General features: G+C 38.5%; 1 protein-coding gene across 5 annotated transcripts in view; it reads right to left on the bottom strand.

The window, feature by feature from the left end:
• LOC111158227 (MGA, MAX dimerization protein) overlaps positions 1-16,988 on the bottom strand; it is a 103,554-nt gene that overhangs the window by 80,456 nt on the left and 6,110 nt on the right. For all 5 annotated transcript variants that reach the window (XM_022520152.1, XM_022520166.1, XM_022520155.1 and 2 more), the window contains exon 2: positions 14,965-16,095. In XM_022520152.1, the coding sequence (XP_022375860.1) occupies positions 14,965-16,028 (1,064 nt within the window). In that variant the 5' untranslated portion in view covers positions 16,029-16,095. The remainder of the gene's footprint in view (positions 1-14,964; positions 16,096-16,988) is intronic.

Here is a 16,988-nt window from a genome sequence, read left to right as displayed (position 1 = left end):
CTCATGTAAAGTAAAGCAAAAGACAATGACAGAAGAAAAAAAAAAGGACTATGTAAAATAACCAATCCAGGAAATAGAACATCCAATTCATCTAATAGAAAACCTTAAGTGGAAAATTTACCAGAATAGTACTAAATACATTCCTACACCTAAGGAACATGAATTTCCTGATTGAAAAAATACAACACAAAAATGAAAACCACATCAAAGTTCATCACTGTGAAATTTTGTAATATAAGGGATCAGCAAGAGATGTAAAGAGCTTCAAACGACCAGCAATCATAAGGGCATCAAACTCCTCAAAAATGAGGGCAGCTGGCTGGCTCAGTCAGCAGAGTATGCGACTCTTGACCGCTGGGTTATCAGTTCAAGCCCTACGTCATCCAGCATAGAGCTTACTTAAACACACATACACACACACACACACAAAACACATTTTCAAGCAAAGATACCCAACCAAATAAATTTTTAACATATGAGGAAACCTGTAACAAAGTTATTTTTCACCATGCAAGAAGAAAATTAAAGGCTGAAAGGGGTGACGCAGGTTGAAAGGACACTACTATTTCCATCAGAAGTGATTTTATTTACTTACTTGAGAAAGAGAAAGAGAGAGTGCGTACAGTCAAGCACTGAAGGAGAGGGAGAAGCAGACCCGCACAGGGAGCCCAATGCAGGGCTAGATCGAAGACCCTGGGATCCTGACCTGAGCCAAAGGCAGGTGCTTAACTAAGCCACAGAGGCACCCCTCCTCAGAAGTGATTTTATTTAAATATCCTAAAATTCTATGTTCCATACATCATTTCTGAAGAAACTACTGAAAGATGTACTTGACAAAAAGAGAACACAAAGCAACTCAGACAGCTTAAAATATAGGAAACAGGAGGACCTACATAAGGGAAAGACAAAGTGTAGAGTCAGCAGGATGACAGCAAAATGAAATCCCAAGGCAGCTTTGTATGGTCTTAGAAAACAACCAGTTCAGATTAGCAAAGGAAGATAAAGAGCAACTGAAGACAATGTTCAGAAGAGACAAAACATTTTTACTTTAAAGTACGTGTGTGAATAAACCGAGAAATTCCAGGTTTAACTGAAGAATTTGAAAAGAATTAACACTAGGCATACAGAAAACTAAGGAAAAAAAATATATGGCAATAATTACTAAAAAACAAAAGAATACAAGGAAATGTGTTACAGTATACCACTTGGCTCAAGAGTATAGAAAATTTGTATCATAACATTAAAAATGGGTATTTATTTTTGTGACACTATACTGATGAGGGAAGAATAACAACTGAAAGATTTGGATAACATGTAAAAATGGTAATTAGCTGGCACTGTATATGATTTAGACAAAGGCAAATATCACAAGAAATGATTATAAGTGTAAAAACAAATTTCCTCTAGGAAGAAATATAGGGGGTGAAGAGGAGTGAAGTAAGAGAGAGTATATTTTTCAGCATGTGGTTTTATTTAAGTTTTTTAAATTATGTATATATACTGGAAATTCCTGAGTGATAGAAATGTCTTTGCTATTCATGAGCCACTGGAGCACATCTAAGATTATGCTAATGAGGTAACAACAGTGAGTTACTAGATAGCTTCATGATGGGGGTCAGGCACTAGAAAGACCAACTCTGTGATTAGAGGACTGGGACTACAAAGCAGCCTTGTGGGGAGGCAGTAGAGCGCTGGAGATTTAAATTCAATCACTTAACCAAAGATTTAATCAATCTCACCTACTTAATGAAACCTCAACTAAAAGTGGACACCAGAACTTGATGGAGCTTCTTACCTGGTGAACACACCAATATGCCAGGAGAGTGACATACCCTGTATGTCTCCTAGGGAAAAGGCATGGAGGCTTTCCATTCGAGACCCTCCTGACTTCACACGTGTCTCTTCATCTGGATGATTCATGATTCTAACCTGTATCCTTTATAATAAAACTGCTCTCATAAATATAGTCCTTTCCTGAGTTCTCTTAAGATATTCTAGTGAGTAAGAAAACCTGAGGGTGTTCATGGGAACCTATGAATTCATAGCCACTTGGTAAGAAGTCCAGGTGGCCTGGAGACCTCACTTGAGGCTGGCATCTTAAGTAGGGGCAGTCTTCTCAGGGACCATGCCCTCATACTTGTGGAGTCTGACACTAACTCAGCGGTTAGTGTCAGAACTCAATTGCAGACTCTATCAGCTGGAGTTGAAACAAAATAGTACTACTTTTACTTTTTTTTTTTTTTTTTTTTTTTTTTTTTAAGGCAATCAGTAGACCCCAAAGAATTAAACACAGAATAACAGTATTCAGTTACCTTTAAAAAATTAACTCTGGGGGGCGCCTGGGTGGCTCAGTGGGTTAAGCCGCTGCCTTCGGCTCAGGTCATGATCCCAGGTCCTGGGTTCGAGCCCCACATCGGGCTTTCTGCTCAGCAGGGAGCCTGCTTCCTCCTCTCTCTCTGCCTGCCTCTCTGCCTACTTGTGATTTCTCTCTGTCAAATAAATAAATAAAATCTTTAAAAAAAAAAAAAAAAATTAACTCTGGGAGCACCTGGGTGGCTCAGTGGGTTAAAGCCTCTGCCTTGGGCTCAGGTCATGATCCCAGGGTCCTGGGATCGAGCCCCGCATTGGCCTCCCTCCTCAGCGAGGGGCCTGCTCCCCCCCCACCAGGCCTGCCTGTCTGCCTACTTGTGATCTATCAAATAAATAAATGAAATCTTAAAAAAAAAAAAAAGAAAAGAAAAAATTAAAAGCTTGCTTTTGTACAACGAAGGACGCTATCAGAGTCAACTCACACAAAAAAGAAAACTATTTGCAAATTATTTAATAATAGAGTAACATCTATTATAAAAAACTGTCACAACTCAACAACAACAAAAAAACAATTCGAAAATGGGCAAAGGACTTAAAAAGACATTTCTGTCCAAAGAAAATAAACAAATGGCCAATAAAAACATGAAAAGATGTTCAACATCACTATTCACAAGGGAAATAGAAACCAAAACCACAGTGATACTTAATACCCACTAAATGACCATCAAAAAAACAATAATAGTAACAACTGTTGGCAAGGATATGGAGAAACTGGACCCTTGTGCAGTGGGTGAGAATGTAAAAGTGTTCAGGAACTATGAAAAACAGTAGGGCGGTTCCTCAAAAAATTAAAAATAGAATTACCACAAGACCCAGATATTCCACTTCTGGAAAAATAACCGGAATAACTGAAAGTAGAGTCTCTGAGAGATACTTAAATACAATGTTCACAGCAACATTATCCACAACAGTCAAAAGGTAGAAGGTAGAAGGAACCCAAGTGCCCACCAACAGATGAATCGAAAAATAAAATGTGGTATATATACACAATGGAATATTATTCAGTCACAAAAAGGAATCAAGCAATGGTACATGCTGCAACATGGATATACTCTAAAGACATTATGCTATGTGGTATAAGCCAGACAAATGATTTCATTTGTATGAGGTTATCTAGAATAAGTAAAATACAGGCAAAAAATAGAACAGAAGTTACCAGGAGCAGAGACAAAGAGTTACCACTTAATGGGTATAAAGTATCCATTTAGGATGAAGAAAATATCTAGAAATGGATAGTAGAGATGGTTACAAAAAACTGTAAAATGTACTTAATGCCACTCAACTGTACACTTAAAAATGTTAAGTTAAAATGGTAAGCTTCATGTTATGTATATTTTACCGCAACTTTAAAAAACCCAAAAGAGGGACGCCTGGGTGGCTCAGTCGGTTAAGCATCTGCCTTCGGCTCTGGTCATCATGCCAGAGTCCAGGGATCAAGTCCCACATCAGGCTCCTTGCTCAGTAGGGAGTCTGCTTCTCCCTCTGCCCTTCACCCTGCTTATGCTCTCATTCACTCGCTCTCTCAAATAAATTAAAAAAAAAAAAAGTTTAAAATAAAAATAAAAACCCACAATACTTTGCCACTACACAGTCACCAGAACAGCTAAAATTAAAAAGAATAAAGTTCTGGCAGGGATGTTGAGCAACCTCAATTCTTATTCACTGATGGTAAAAGAACAAGTTGATAAAACCATGTGAGAACTTACACTAAAGCTAAATATATGGGCACCTGGGTGGCTCAATTGGTTAAGATCTGCCTTAGGCTCAGGTCATGATCCCAGACTCCTGGGATCAAGTCCCTCATCGGGCTCCCTGCTCAGTGAGGAGTCTGCTTCTCACTCTGCCGCTCCCTCTTTCCATGTGTGCTCGCTCTCTCTCTCTCACAAAAATAAATAAAATCTTAAAAAAAAAAGTGTTAAAAAGATAAATTTGGTTGCACAATGCAGGAGAAACTAAAGAGAGAAAAATAACAGATAACTCAGGAATAAATTCATAGGAATCTGAACAAGAGGGGTTTTAAGAATAAGGGCACAATTCTTAAATACCAGAGAAGAACCAGTAAGATGTGGCAGAGCAGGACAATAGAGATTAACAGTATCATCAAGGATGATTCCCACGTTTTTAGCCTCAAAAGAAACTATGATGGTCTGATATAAATAAATTAATTGAGCTGGAAAAGATCTAAAAATGGGGGGCACCTGGATGGCTCAGTCAGTTAAGCATCTGCCTTCAGCTCAGGTCATGATCGCAGGGTCCTGCAATAGAGCCCCGCATCTGGCTCCCTGCTCTGCAGGGAGTGTGCTTCTCCCTCTCCCCAATGCACGTGTTCTCTCTCTCTAGCTCTTGTGCTCTCTCTCTCTCTCAAATAAAATCTTAAAAAAAAAAAAATCTAAAAATTGTGTCCTTTGGAAGTTACCACATAAGATAGTTAGAATCACAAGATGCACTAAAAGTAACGGTGTAAACAGAATAAGAAGAATAATTTTTTAAAATACCCAACTTGAGGGCTGAAAAGATAATGTTCTAAAGAGCAAAGAAGGATAAGGATAGTATTATCTAAAGAGAAATGAAGGGTTTTATTTGCCAAGTAATGTCAGAATACTGGTAATAAGGACATAAACAGGCTGATCAACCTGTTAAGTGCTTTAAACATGACCTTCAAGAGGACAAGTACATAATATGACCAGGAAAGGCAGACTGCAGGGGATATTAAGAAAGAAGTAAGTGAGGTAACTCAAGCAATGGGTGGAGATTAATCATTCAACAACACTGATTATAAATAAAAGAAGGGAAAGGGGAGTAAATAATAATGGAAAAAGACAACGAAGAAAAAACTTTGTCGTGTCTTTAAAAAAAGAAAGAAAGAAAGAAAGAAAGAAAGAAAGAAAGAAAGAAAAAGAAAGAAAGAAAGAAAAGAAAGAAAGAAATGGTAGGAAGTAGAAAGAAACTAAAGATCCTGGAAAGAGGATAATATAAAAGCACCATCTCTCACTAATAAGAAACTCTAACTTCCGAAGGGTAAAATACTCTCCCCTAAAACTATACTGAAATATATCATAACCTTAAATAGGAACATTAACAAATTAAATGACAAGTTAAAGATTTACTGCTAATTACTCAAAGTAATGAAATATCAAATGAGTGTTCATAAATGGTATTTCTAATATTCCAGAAGTTTCATTTCACTGACATTATTCAGGTTTTGGTTAAACTACACAAATTCAAGTATTTATTAACTACCTACAGAATATCACTCAAGGGCTGAGCAATCAGTACTAGGTAAAACAAGATCCTTACTCTCAAAAAGCTTATAAGCTAGTAAGAAAAGCAGAATATATACTAGCCAACCCAGTAAGATGATAGCTGATGAATGCCATAAAAACCCTGAAAGACCAAAACAGAGAAATTCACTAAAAATAAGGTAATGGATTTTAAAAAATAAGTATGAAACTAGACCTGGAAGATGAGGGGGTTTTACCAAAGGTAAAATAATATGCAGAAACACCTAAGGTATTAAAAGCAAAGGGAATGGGTGCCTGAATGGTTCAGTGGGTTAAGTGTCCACCTTCAACTCAGATCATGATCCCAGAGTCCCAGGATCGAGCCCCACACTGGGCTCCTTGCTCAACAGGGAGCCTGCTTCTCTCTCTCCTGCTCCCCCTGCTTGTGCTCTCCATCAAATAAATAAATAAAATCTTTAAAAAAAAAAAAAAGCAAAAGGAAGTAAGTATTAAAGGAAAAGGGGTGAACAGAGGTGGCTGAAGTGCAGCATACTCAGGAAAGTATGGTACAAGATTAAGTCCAAAGAGGTAAGACAAGCAGCCTTTAAAGTATAATAATAAGCCACTGAAGGGTTTTAAGAGAAGAATGAGGTAATCTAATTCACATTTTTCAAAGAACATTCAGTCTGCTAAGTAGAGTATAGACTGCAGGGGAGAAAAAAGCAACTGGGAAACCAGTCAAGATGGTATACAGTGGGAATGGGTGTTTTGGACCACCATGTTAGCAAAAGAGTACAGAAATCAGTAGGCTCATACACTAAGGCTGGAGATAAAAGTGGCTTTAAACTTTTGTTACTGAATTAGGCAATTAATCAAATTTTAAAACCTGTATACCCTTTGATTCATGCAGTTCCATTCCTATGAACTGATCCTTGTATTTGGAAAAGTGTCCAAGAATATGTGCATGAGAAATTTCACTGCTACATTATTTGTCATGGCCAAACAACTGAAACAATGTCAAGGTCCATCAAGAGGCCTGATTAAATTCATTTTATGGATATCAACACTGCCCTCTGAAAATGCCTAACATAGGATGTTCACTGTTGAGATTAAAAAAGGATTCTAGACTACAGAGCACTGTTTTGCAAAACCACTTCATACATTTCTAATTTGGTATTTGTAACTTAATCTTTTCTTTCCTATTAGGTCAGAGTGGTTCTTCTCTATAATAATGTCATTCTCACTTCTTGCATTCTGACGTGGGGGAAAAAGGTAATAAACACCTTCGGCTCAGGCCATGATCCCAGGGTCCTACCTTTTCCCGTTTCTTGGGGAAAAAAATACATGTACCAGTGATTCCAGGTATACACAATTAATTCCAGGTATACACAAGGAATACACAGTGTTCAATTAGCCAATCAAATGTAAAAAAAAAATTTAAAACTATGCCACACACGGAAAAGTTGAAGGATCTGTGAAAGTTGAGGTTTAAATTATGTAGAAGGTAGTAATATCATTAAGGCAAGAGTTATTTTGGTTGGGGCTCAGAAAAGTACTGAAAACAGAAGATGGTCAGTCATGTTTAGTTAATGCCTAAATAAAGGAGAACACAACTCTTGGCAGGATATGAAGAATTTTTTGTCCAATGTTTAAACGTCAGTCACATCAAAGAGGGTATTGGATTAATTCTGCCCTCTAAAACTACAATTACCTAAAAAAAAGAAAGCAAACTTATAAAAGAGGGAGCACAAAGATAAAAAGATACAAATTTCAACTTACACAAAATAAGCAGTGATCCAGTAACGAAATTAGCTGCCTCAAAAATTTGTGAAACCAAAGCAGATAAAAACAACAAAAAAAAAAGACTATGTGTTGACAAAGATGTGGAAGTAACAGGATTGTTGGTAGAAGTGTATAACTGGTAAAATCATTTTGAAAAATTCTAGCATTACATATCTACTAAAACTAAAATACAGCAATGCTATGCCCCAGCAATTCTACTTCCAGATATATAACAAAGATTAATGCACATGTCTACCCGAAGTCATTTTCAAGAATATTCATAGTAGCTTTATTACTAACAGTCAAAACTAGAAACAATCTAAATATCCATCAACAGAACAATGTTGGATTTGTGGAGGGAGGCAAAAATAATGTACAGATTTCCAATGTGAAAGACTAATAGCTAATAGAAAAGTAGATTTTTCTTTGGTTAGAGTTTATTTGTCAGGGAGAGAGAAGGAGGGAGAGAGAGTGCACAAGCAGGGAGAGCAGCAGGCCAAGGGAGAAGCAGGCTCCCTGCTAAGAAAGGAGCCCAACTCGGGACTCAATCCCAGGACCCTGGGATCATGACCTGAGCCGAAGGCAGACACTTAACAGACTGTGCCACCCAGGCTACCCAGAAAAGTTTTAAGATGAAAAAATGGGGGGGAACCTGGGTGGCTAAGTGGGTTAAGCCTTTGCCTTCAGCTCAGGTCATGATCGCAGAGTCCTGGAATCGAGCCCCGCATCGGGTTCTCTGCTCAGCAGGGAGCATGCTTCCCCCTCTCTCTCTGCCGGGCTCTCTGCCTACTTGTGATCTTTCTCTGTCAAATAAATAAATAAAATCTTAAAAAAAAAAAAAAAGATGAAAAAATTAGTTGGAGTTGGCAATTACAATGTACACCACAGGTAAAATTCCAGGAGTCAGGATAATTTAAAGGTGTGGAGCTAAGAAATCAAATCTAAGCTAGACATACTATTGGCTTTCAAAATAATCAATATTGGGCACCTGGGTGGCTCAGTGCTTAAGCGTATGCCTTCAGCTCACGTCATGATCCCAGGGTGCTGGGATCCAGCCCCACATCGGGCTCCCAGCACAGTGGGAAGCCTGATTCTCCCTCTTCCACTGCCCCTTCCTGTGTTCCCTCTGTCAAATAAATAAATAAAATCTTAAAATAAAAAAAAAAAATAAAAGTAAATAATCAATATTACATGAAAACAGAAGACAAAATCAAGAATAAGACCGTAAGAACAGAATACCTGGAAATACCATTATTTAATAAATGGCTGAATACATTAGAAGGAACCAATGAAGACAGCTGGGAAATAAAAGGAAGTATGAGGAGTTAGGAGAACCAGGTAAATGGTATAATAAAGACCAAGAAATAAAAAAGAGTTTAAATTAGTAGGAGATGGTCAAAAAACAGCATATGTAACAAAGCCTAGATAGTGGTCACTAAATTCACAAATAAAGAACACACTAAGGATATTAACTGAAACAAAATGGAATGATAGGATGTAATCTATTTCAGTGGATTAAGCACAGAATAGACAAAGAATAAAATTTAAAAAATATATATGCATGATTAAAAAAAAAAACTAAAATCAACAAACAGTAGACTGGCAAACTTTTTGTGTAGAGAGAAACATTAGTAAATACTTAAGGCTTTGCAGGCCTCATATAGTCCTTTTCCTTTTTTTTTTTTTTAAAGATTTTATTTATTTGACAGAGAGATCACAAGTAGAGAAAGAGAGAGGAGGAAGCAGGCTCCCCGCCTAGCAGAGAGCCTGATGCGGGACTTGATCCCAGGACCCTGAGATCATGACCTGAGCTGAAAGCAGAGGCCTAACCCACCGAGCCACCCAGGCAGCCCCATATAGTCCCTTCTTACATATTCTTATGTCCATACAAAACAGGCTGCAGGCCAGATTAGCCAACACCTGCCTAAAATAATCTGAGCTCCCAAACAAGCATTTGGAGACAAAGTTTGCATACAGCTAAACACTGTTTTCACAACTGAAAATAATGCTGTTTCTTGGAGCATGCACTTCAAGTTGTTATTTATTTTTTCCTTTCAGCGACAGATTATGAATTTGTAAGTCGGAACCATTTTCTTGATCCAGTAAGAGAAGAAGCTTGACCACGTACACCGAAAAACTACTGTCTATAACAAATACACCTGACCCTTTCAGCTAACAAACTCCTTCTTACCCGGGCCTCCAAAGTAATTTTAAAAATAAATTCTCGGGGGCGCCTGTGTGGCTCAGTCACCTAAACATCCGCCATGATACTCTTGATTTCCACTCAGGTCATGATCTCAGGGTCCTGGGATCAAGATGCCCATATAAGGGACACCCCCACCCTCAGCAGGTAGTCTGCTTGAGGATTCTCTCCTTCTCCCTCTGTCCAACCCTCACTCAGGCTCACAAGCACACACACACTCTCACAGTCTAAAAATAAATCTTTTTAAAAAATAAACATAATAAAAATAAATTCTTCATTATAATGTGCATAAAAATACTGATAGTGAACTGTTCAAAAATTCTTTTTAATTGTGTTGGGTAATTAAGATGATTAGACTGTGGTTGGAAAACCAGTTATTATAGATGGCATTCACTAGTTAGAACTATAAAAAAATACTATAGTGATAAGCAAAAATTGAAAAGAGCACTCACTCTAAAAACCACATTTAGAAAAAATAAAGCACTATTTTGTCCATAAACAAGTCAAGGGAAACTCATAAGCATGGGGATTTCAAACACGAAGAACAGTAATTGTTAATGGGGATATGAATTAAGTGAGAAAGAAAAGGAAAAGTACTGGGCTGGGATTTAGTTCTGCTACACTTGTTTTCTAACATTCCAAATGAGGCAAGTTTCTGATTTTTAGTTCCACATGTAAGAAGCCTGGAAGTTGCCACTGTATCCTAAACAAGTAAAAGGCTAAACAGACTGAAAAATCAACTCTTCTTGGATCTCTAAGAGGTGGAGAGGTGAAGACACAGTGCAAACTACTGAGACAGACAGGTGAATACAGGGAGTCATGGCTTTAGTGCGGCAGAGACTAATAAGTAAAAACCAACTCAGGAACCAGTGCCAGCCAGGGTAGAAAAACCTGAATCAAAACCGACAAATTGCTAGAGGCTCAGTGTGAATAAGTCTGTAAGTTAAAAACTCCAGTACAAAAAAGAACTCCCACACTTTTTATGAGCTTTATCCCCGGAAGCTAGACCAGGTTCTCACAGTAGATATCCCCTCACAGGCAGGAGTACCAGGAGCACAGAGGAAAGTAACAATGAGGACTCACGTCTAGAGAAAGTAGTTAACCAGGGCCTAACTGACCTGAAAAAGAAGAACTCCCACACTTTTTATGAGCTTTATCCCCAGAAGCTAGACCAGGTTCTCACAGTAGATATCCCCTCACAGGTGGGAGTACCGGGAGCACAGGGGGAAGTAACAATGAGGACTCACCTCTAGAGAAAGTAGTTAACCAGGGCCTAACTGACCTGAACAAACAGAAATAGCCAAAAGCTCCTACTCTGAAAAGATCAATAAAATCAATAAGCCTCTAGAGGCAGCTTACTGACTCAGTAGGTAAAACATGTGACTTCTGATCTCGGGGTTGTGGGTTTGAGTCTCACACTGGGTGCACAGATTACTTAAAAATAGTAACTTAAAAAAAAAAAAATCAGTAAGCCTCGAGCCAGGCTTAAAAAAAAAAGAAGAAGAAGAAGAAAAAGAAGAGTATACAAATTAATCAAATATATAGGGGTGCCTAGGTGGCTCAGTTGATTAAGCAGACGACTCTTGGTTTGGACTTAGGTCATGATCTCAGGGTCCTAATATCGAGCCCCGCATCAGGCTTCTCTGCTCAGCGGGGAGCCTGTTTCCCCCCTACTCTCTCTACGCCTGCTGCTCTGCCTACTTGTGATCTCTCACTGTCAAATAAATAAATAAATTTTTTTTAAAAAAACACACAATACTATGTACATTATTACCCAAAAAAATGAAATGCCTAAGTATAAATCTAACAAAATACGTACAAGATTGGGCACCTGGCTGGCTCAGTCAGTAGAGCATACAACTCTTGATCTTGGGGCCATGTGTTCAGGCACCACACTGCGAACGGAGCTCAAAAGAAATTAAAAAAAAAAAAACAGCCCCCCCCCACAAATACAAGATCTACATGAGGCAAGTGATAACACTCAGATAAAAGAAATTAAAGAGCTAAACAGATAAAGATGTGATTGATACACACACACACCCTGGAGTATTACTCAGCCATAAAAAAGAACAAAATCTTGCCATTTACAATGACATATATGGAACTAAGAATTAAGCTAGGTGAAATAAATCAGTCAGAGAAAGACAAATACCATATGATTTCACTCATAGGTGAAATTTAAGAAACAAAACTGATGAACACAGGGGAAGGAAAGATAAAATGAGATAAAAACAGAGGGAGGCAAATCATAAGAAACTTTTAACTTACAGGAAACACACTGAGGGTTGCTGGACAAGATATGAGTGGGGGATAGGGTAACTGGGTGATGGGTATTAAGGAGGACCCTTGATATAATGAGCACTGGGTGTTATATGCAACTGATGAGTCACTAGATTCTACTCTGAAAATAATACACCATATTAACTAACTTGAATTTGAGTAAAACCAAAAAAATAAATAAAAAGCTAAATAGAAAGAGATTCCACGTTCACAGATGCACACAATCAATATAGTCAAGCTGGCAGTTCTTCCCAAGTTGATCTAAAGGTTCAATGCAACCACAACTAAAATCCCACCAAGTTATTTGTGGATACTGATAAACTGATTCTGATTCTAACGTTATATGAAGAAGGAAAAGACCCAGAATAGCCAACACCCAACACAATATTAAAGGAGGAAGGAAGGGCGCCTGGGTGGCTCAGTCAGTTAAGCGTCTTCCCTGGCTCAGGTCATAGTCCCAGGGTCCTGGAATCCAGTCCCACATGGGGTTCCCTGCTCGGCAGGAAGCCTGCTTCTCCCTCTCTCTCTCTGTCTGCCTCTCTGCCTACTTGTGCTCTCTCTATATATAGCTGTCAAATAAATAAATAAAAATCTTTAAAAAAAAAAAAAAAAGAGGGAGGAGTACAAAGTTGGAGGGCTGATACTCCCCCACTCCAAGCTTATTATAAAGTAACCAACACAGTGTGGTATTTGTGAAAGAATAAACACATAGGTCAGTGGAACAGACCAGACAGGCCAGAAATAGCCCCCCATAAATACAGTCACCTGATCTTTGATAAAGGAGCAAAAGACAATACAACAGAGCAAAGATCATCTTCTCAACAACTGGTACTGGAATGGCAGGACATCCACATGCAAAAAACTAAATCTAGACACACCCCTTCCACCCTTCACAAAAAAAAACAAATGGATCAAAATGGGTAATAAACTGAAATGTGAAACACTAAACCATAAGTCCTAGAAGAGAGCACAGGAGGAAGCCTACATGTCATAAGTATGGACTTTTTAAATACAGCACCAAAGGCAAGATCCATGAAAGAAATAACTCACAGGCTGAACTTCATAAAAATAAACTGCTCTGTGAAAGACAGTATCAAGAGAATGAGAAGAGAAGCCACAGACTAGGAGAAAATACCTGCAAGAGCCATATCTGATAGAGGACTGCTGTTCCAAAATACTAAAAAAAAAAACAAAAACAAACAAAAAAACCTCTTAAAACTTAAGAAAAAGTATAATTTTTTTTTTTAATTTATCAGAAAGAGAGAGGGCGAGAGAGCGAGCACAGGCAGACAGAATGGCAGACAGAGGCAGAGGGAGAAGCAGGCTCCCTGCCGAGCAAGGAGCCTGATGCAGGACTCCCAGAAAAAGTATAATTTAAAAATGGACCACAGGGGTACCTCAGTGACTCAGTTAAGCAGCCAACTCTTGATTTCAGCTCACCTCATGATCTCAAGGTTGTGTGATCAAGCTCCACATCCGGCTCTGGACTCTGGACTCTGTGCTTAGAGCAGAGCCTGCTTGAGAGTTTCTCTCTCCCTCTCCTTTTGTCCCTCCCCAAACTTATGTGCTAAGTAAATAAAACCTTAACCAAAAAAAAAGAAAAAAAAAAAAAAGAACTACAGACCTTAACAGACACTTCACCAAAGAAAACATACAGACAGCAATTAAGTGCATGAAAAGAGGCTCCACATTGCCTGCCATCAGGGAATTACAAATTAAAATAACAAGATACTACTATACACCTATCAGAATTGCCAAAATCCAGAAAACTGACAACATCAAATGCTGAGGAGATGGCAGAACAACAGCAAGTCTCATTCACTACTGCTTGGAATGCAAAACAGCACAGCCACTTTAAAAGACAATTTGGAAATTTTTTACCAATCTAACATACTCCTACCATACGATTTAGCAATCACGCTCCTTGGTACCTACTCAATCTGAAAAACTGACATGAATGTTTATGGGAGCTTTATTCATAATTGCCAAAACTTGGAAGCAACCAAGATGCCCTTTAGTAGGTGAATGGATAAACAAACTGGTACATTTAGACAATGGAGTACTACTTAGCACTAAAAAGAAATGTGCTACCAAATCATGAGAAGACAGGAAGGAAACTTGAATACATACTACTAAGTGAAAGAAATCAATGTGAAAAGGTTACATACAGTATGATTCCAACTATACGACAGTCTGGACAAGGCAAAGCTTGAGAGACAATAAAAAGATGACAAGTTGCCAGAGGTTGGGAGGGAAGGGAAGGATTAACAGAGCAGAGGATTTTTAGGCAATGAAAATACTATGTGATATTATAATGGTACATACAGATCATTACTTGCCCAAATTCATAGAATATAAAGCACTAAAAATGAACCCTAATGTAATCTATAACTTTGGATGATTATGATGTATCAATGGTTTATAACCTGCAACAAATATATTACTTTTGTGGGGGGTGCTGATAGTGGGGGATGCAAACGTGTCAGTAGAGGGTATGTGGGAAATCCCTACACCTTCCTCTCAATTTTGCTGTGAACCTAAAACTGCTCTAAAAAAATCAAGTCTTCAATTAAAAAAAAGGAAGTATTGCAAGTTCAAATAAAAAAACAACAGCACATGATGCTATTTTAACGTATAAGGCTTTTCAGCTTATTTTGTAGTCAACTTGTGGATATTAGCTGTCCACAGAGCGTTAAATTCTGAAATAGATAAAAGTTTACTGGGGCGCCTGGGTGGCTCAGTGGGTTAAGCCGCTGCCTTCGGCTCAGGTCATGATCTCAGGGTCCTGGGATCGAGTCCCGCATCGGGTTCTCTGCTCAGCAGGGAACCTGCTTCCCTCTCTCTCTCTCTCTCTCTCTCTGCCTGCCTCTCCGTCTACTTGTGATCTCTCTCTCTCTCTCTCTCTGTCAAATAAATAAATAAATAAAATCTTTAAAAAAAAAAAAAGTTTACTTTGTGTAAGTTTACTTCTGTGCCTCAACTGTTTCAGTCATGATCTGAACTGTGGTATATTTGATACTGGCTTAAGTCAGTAGTCCACACAACCAATGTATTAATCCAAATTTTTCCTTTTATCTCTAAGAACAGAAAGGCTATTATATTACCTACCTTTCGGAAACTTCTTGTTTCAATTGAGGAACTTCACCAAGAGTTGAATCAATATCCATGAAACCAAGAAAGTCCCGTTTTATACTAAGAGAAGGCTTCTCCAAACACTTGCCTGACGTTTCATGACCCCTTGATAAAGAATCTGAATCAGTTAGCTGTATCTCTGACCCCTCACCTTCTGTAAGACGGACCCGCTGACCAGGAGAACTGGGAACACTATTCCCTTCCTGGTCAGAGCTGTTCTTTTGCTTTCCATCTCTCTGGGGTTTACTATTCAGCCCATCATCCCGGAAGCCTTTAGCAAATGGATTGTAATCTATTTTCAGCTGGGTAATCTGAATGTTCTGGTAAGCTGTTACTGCAAAGAATTCCGTCTGTGGAAAGGTAAAAGTGTGGACACCAGGGCCATTTAACTGTATTACTTCAGTAGCCTTTTCTGCAGGCACCAAATGAAGCCTCGGCAGGTACCGATGCATAGAGTGCAAGATGATATGCCCTTCTTGGTCCAATGTATTGTTGGTAAGTTTGAGTTTATAGAAAGATACTGGTTGATGCATCCAATAATGACCTGTGGAAGGAGATTCTGGATGAATAAAAACCCTCCCCAAAACATGGGGCTCAGCCTTCCCACTTGGTTCCCACCAGCGACCATTCCACTTATAACGATGGTTATCCACAGGAGATATATCCATGACAAGGATATACTTCATATTTGAATCTAAACCTGTTATCCAGTAACGACAGTATGGAAACATGCGTCTTCCCTGCTTGGTCAGAATCATCTCTGTGCTTCGATGATAGAATTCATTCCACATACTATTGTTATCCAGAGTGACAGTGATTCCTCCCACAGTACAATCAGCTGGAAGACAAATCTTCCCTTTAGATTTTCCTGGTGATGACACACTGCTAGCCAAAGCACAGGCATCCCGATTAGTAACCAAAATTCCTTGATCAGTTTTGCCATTTCCTGGCTGTTTTAGGATGACAAAAAAGGTAGGTGCTGCTCCTGCCACTGTTCCACCATCTTGATTAGCCAATATAATCTGCTGTTTCTCCTCCATGATTCCAGTGGGAAACTCAGTGGTAAGATAACTGTAGTCACCACATAGTCACAGTGGCCTTCCCAGCCTGCAACAAAAAAACAAACAAAACACTTTTCAATCAAGAGAATATTTGTTTTGTTATAAATACAAGAATAATCATGTTATCCCCAAAATGTATTCCTCAACTCTCTGAAGACTTCCACAACCTCTGAAGGGTTGTGAGACTGCTTGGGATTCTCTCTCCCTCTACCCCTCCCTCTGCCCCTTCCCCTGCAATCTCTCAGAAAGAAAACAAAAGGAGAGTAGAGGAGGGAAGAGGAGAAAAAAGGAGAGGAGAGGAAGAAACAGAAAGAAAGATCTCATTTTAATCGAATTACAGTTGACCCCTGAGCAACTCAGGGATTATTAGGACCTTGACTTCCCCTCACTGCACACACAGGTGAAAATCCACATGTAACTTCTGACTCCTCAAAAACTTAAATACTGACAGTCTACTGCTGATGGAAGGCTTACCATAATATAAACAGTTGATTAATATATTTTGTATGCTATATATATTATATATTGTACTCCTACAGTAGAGAAAAATTAGGAAAATCCTAAAAAAGAAAACATATTTGCAGTCCTGTACTGTATCAAAAAATAGATAAAACATAGGAAAACCAAACACCTATAAAAATGTACATAATGTCAGAATAAGAGAAATGCAAATGAAAACCATCTTGACACTGTCTTTTACCCTATCACACCAGCAAAAATCAAAATTTGGTAGAGGTGTTGGAAAGGCTGCAAATCAACCAACGTTCTCATCTAACAAGATGCTGAGACTATAAAACAAAAGAATCTCTATGATAGAGGGCAACATGAAAATATAAGAAGTACAAATGCATAGATCCTATGAAACATCAGTTCTTCTAAGGCCTTACCTTTTTTTTTTTTTAAGATTTTATTTATTTATTTGACAGACAGAGATCACAC

The sequence above is a fragment of the Enhydra lutris genome, unplaced genomic scaffold, assembly GCF_002288905.1.
Source record: "Enhydra lutris kenyoni isolate GAN:26980312 unplaced genomic scaffold, ASM228890v2 scaffoldscaffold4, whole genome shotgun sequence".
Lineage (NCBI taxonomy): Eukaryota > Metazoa > Chordata > Mammalia > Carnivora > Mustelidae > Enhydra > Enhydra lutris.
This window is presented reverse-complemented; position numbering and strand designations above follow the sequence as displayed.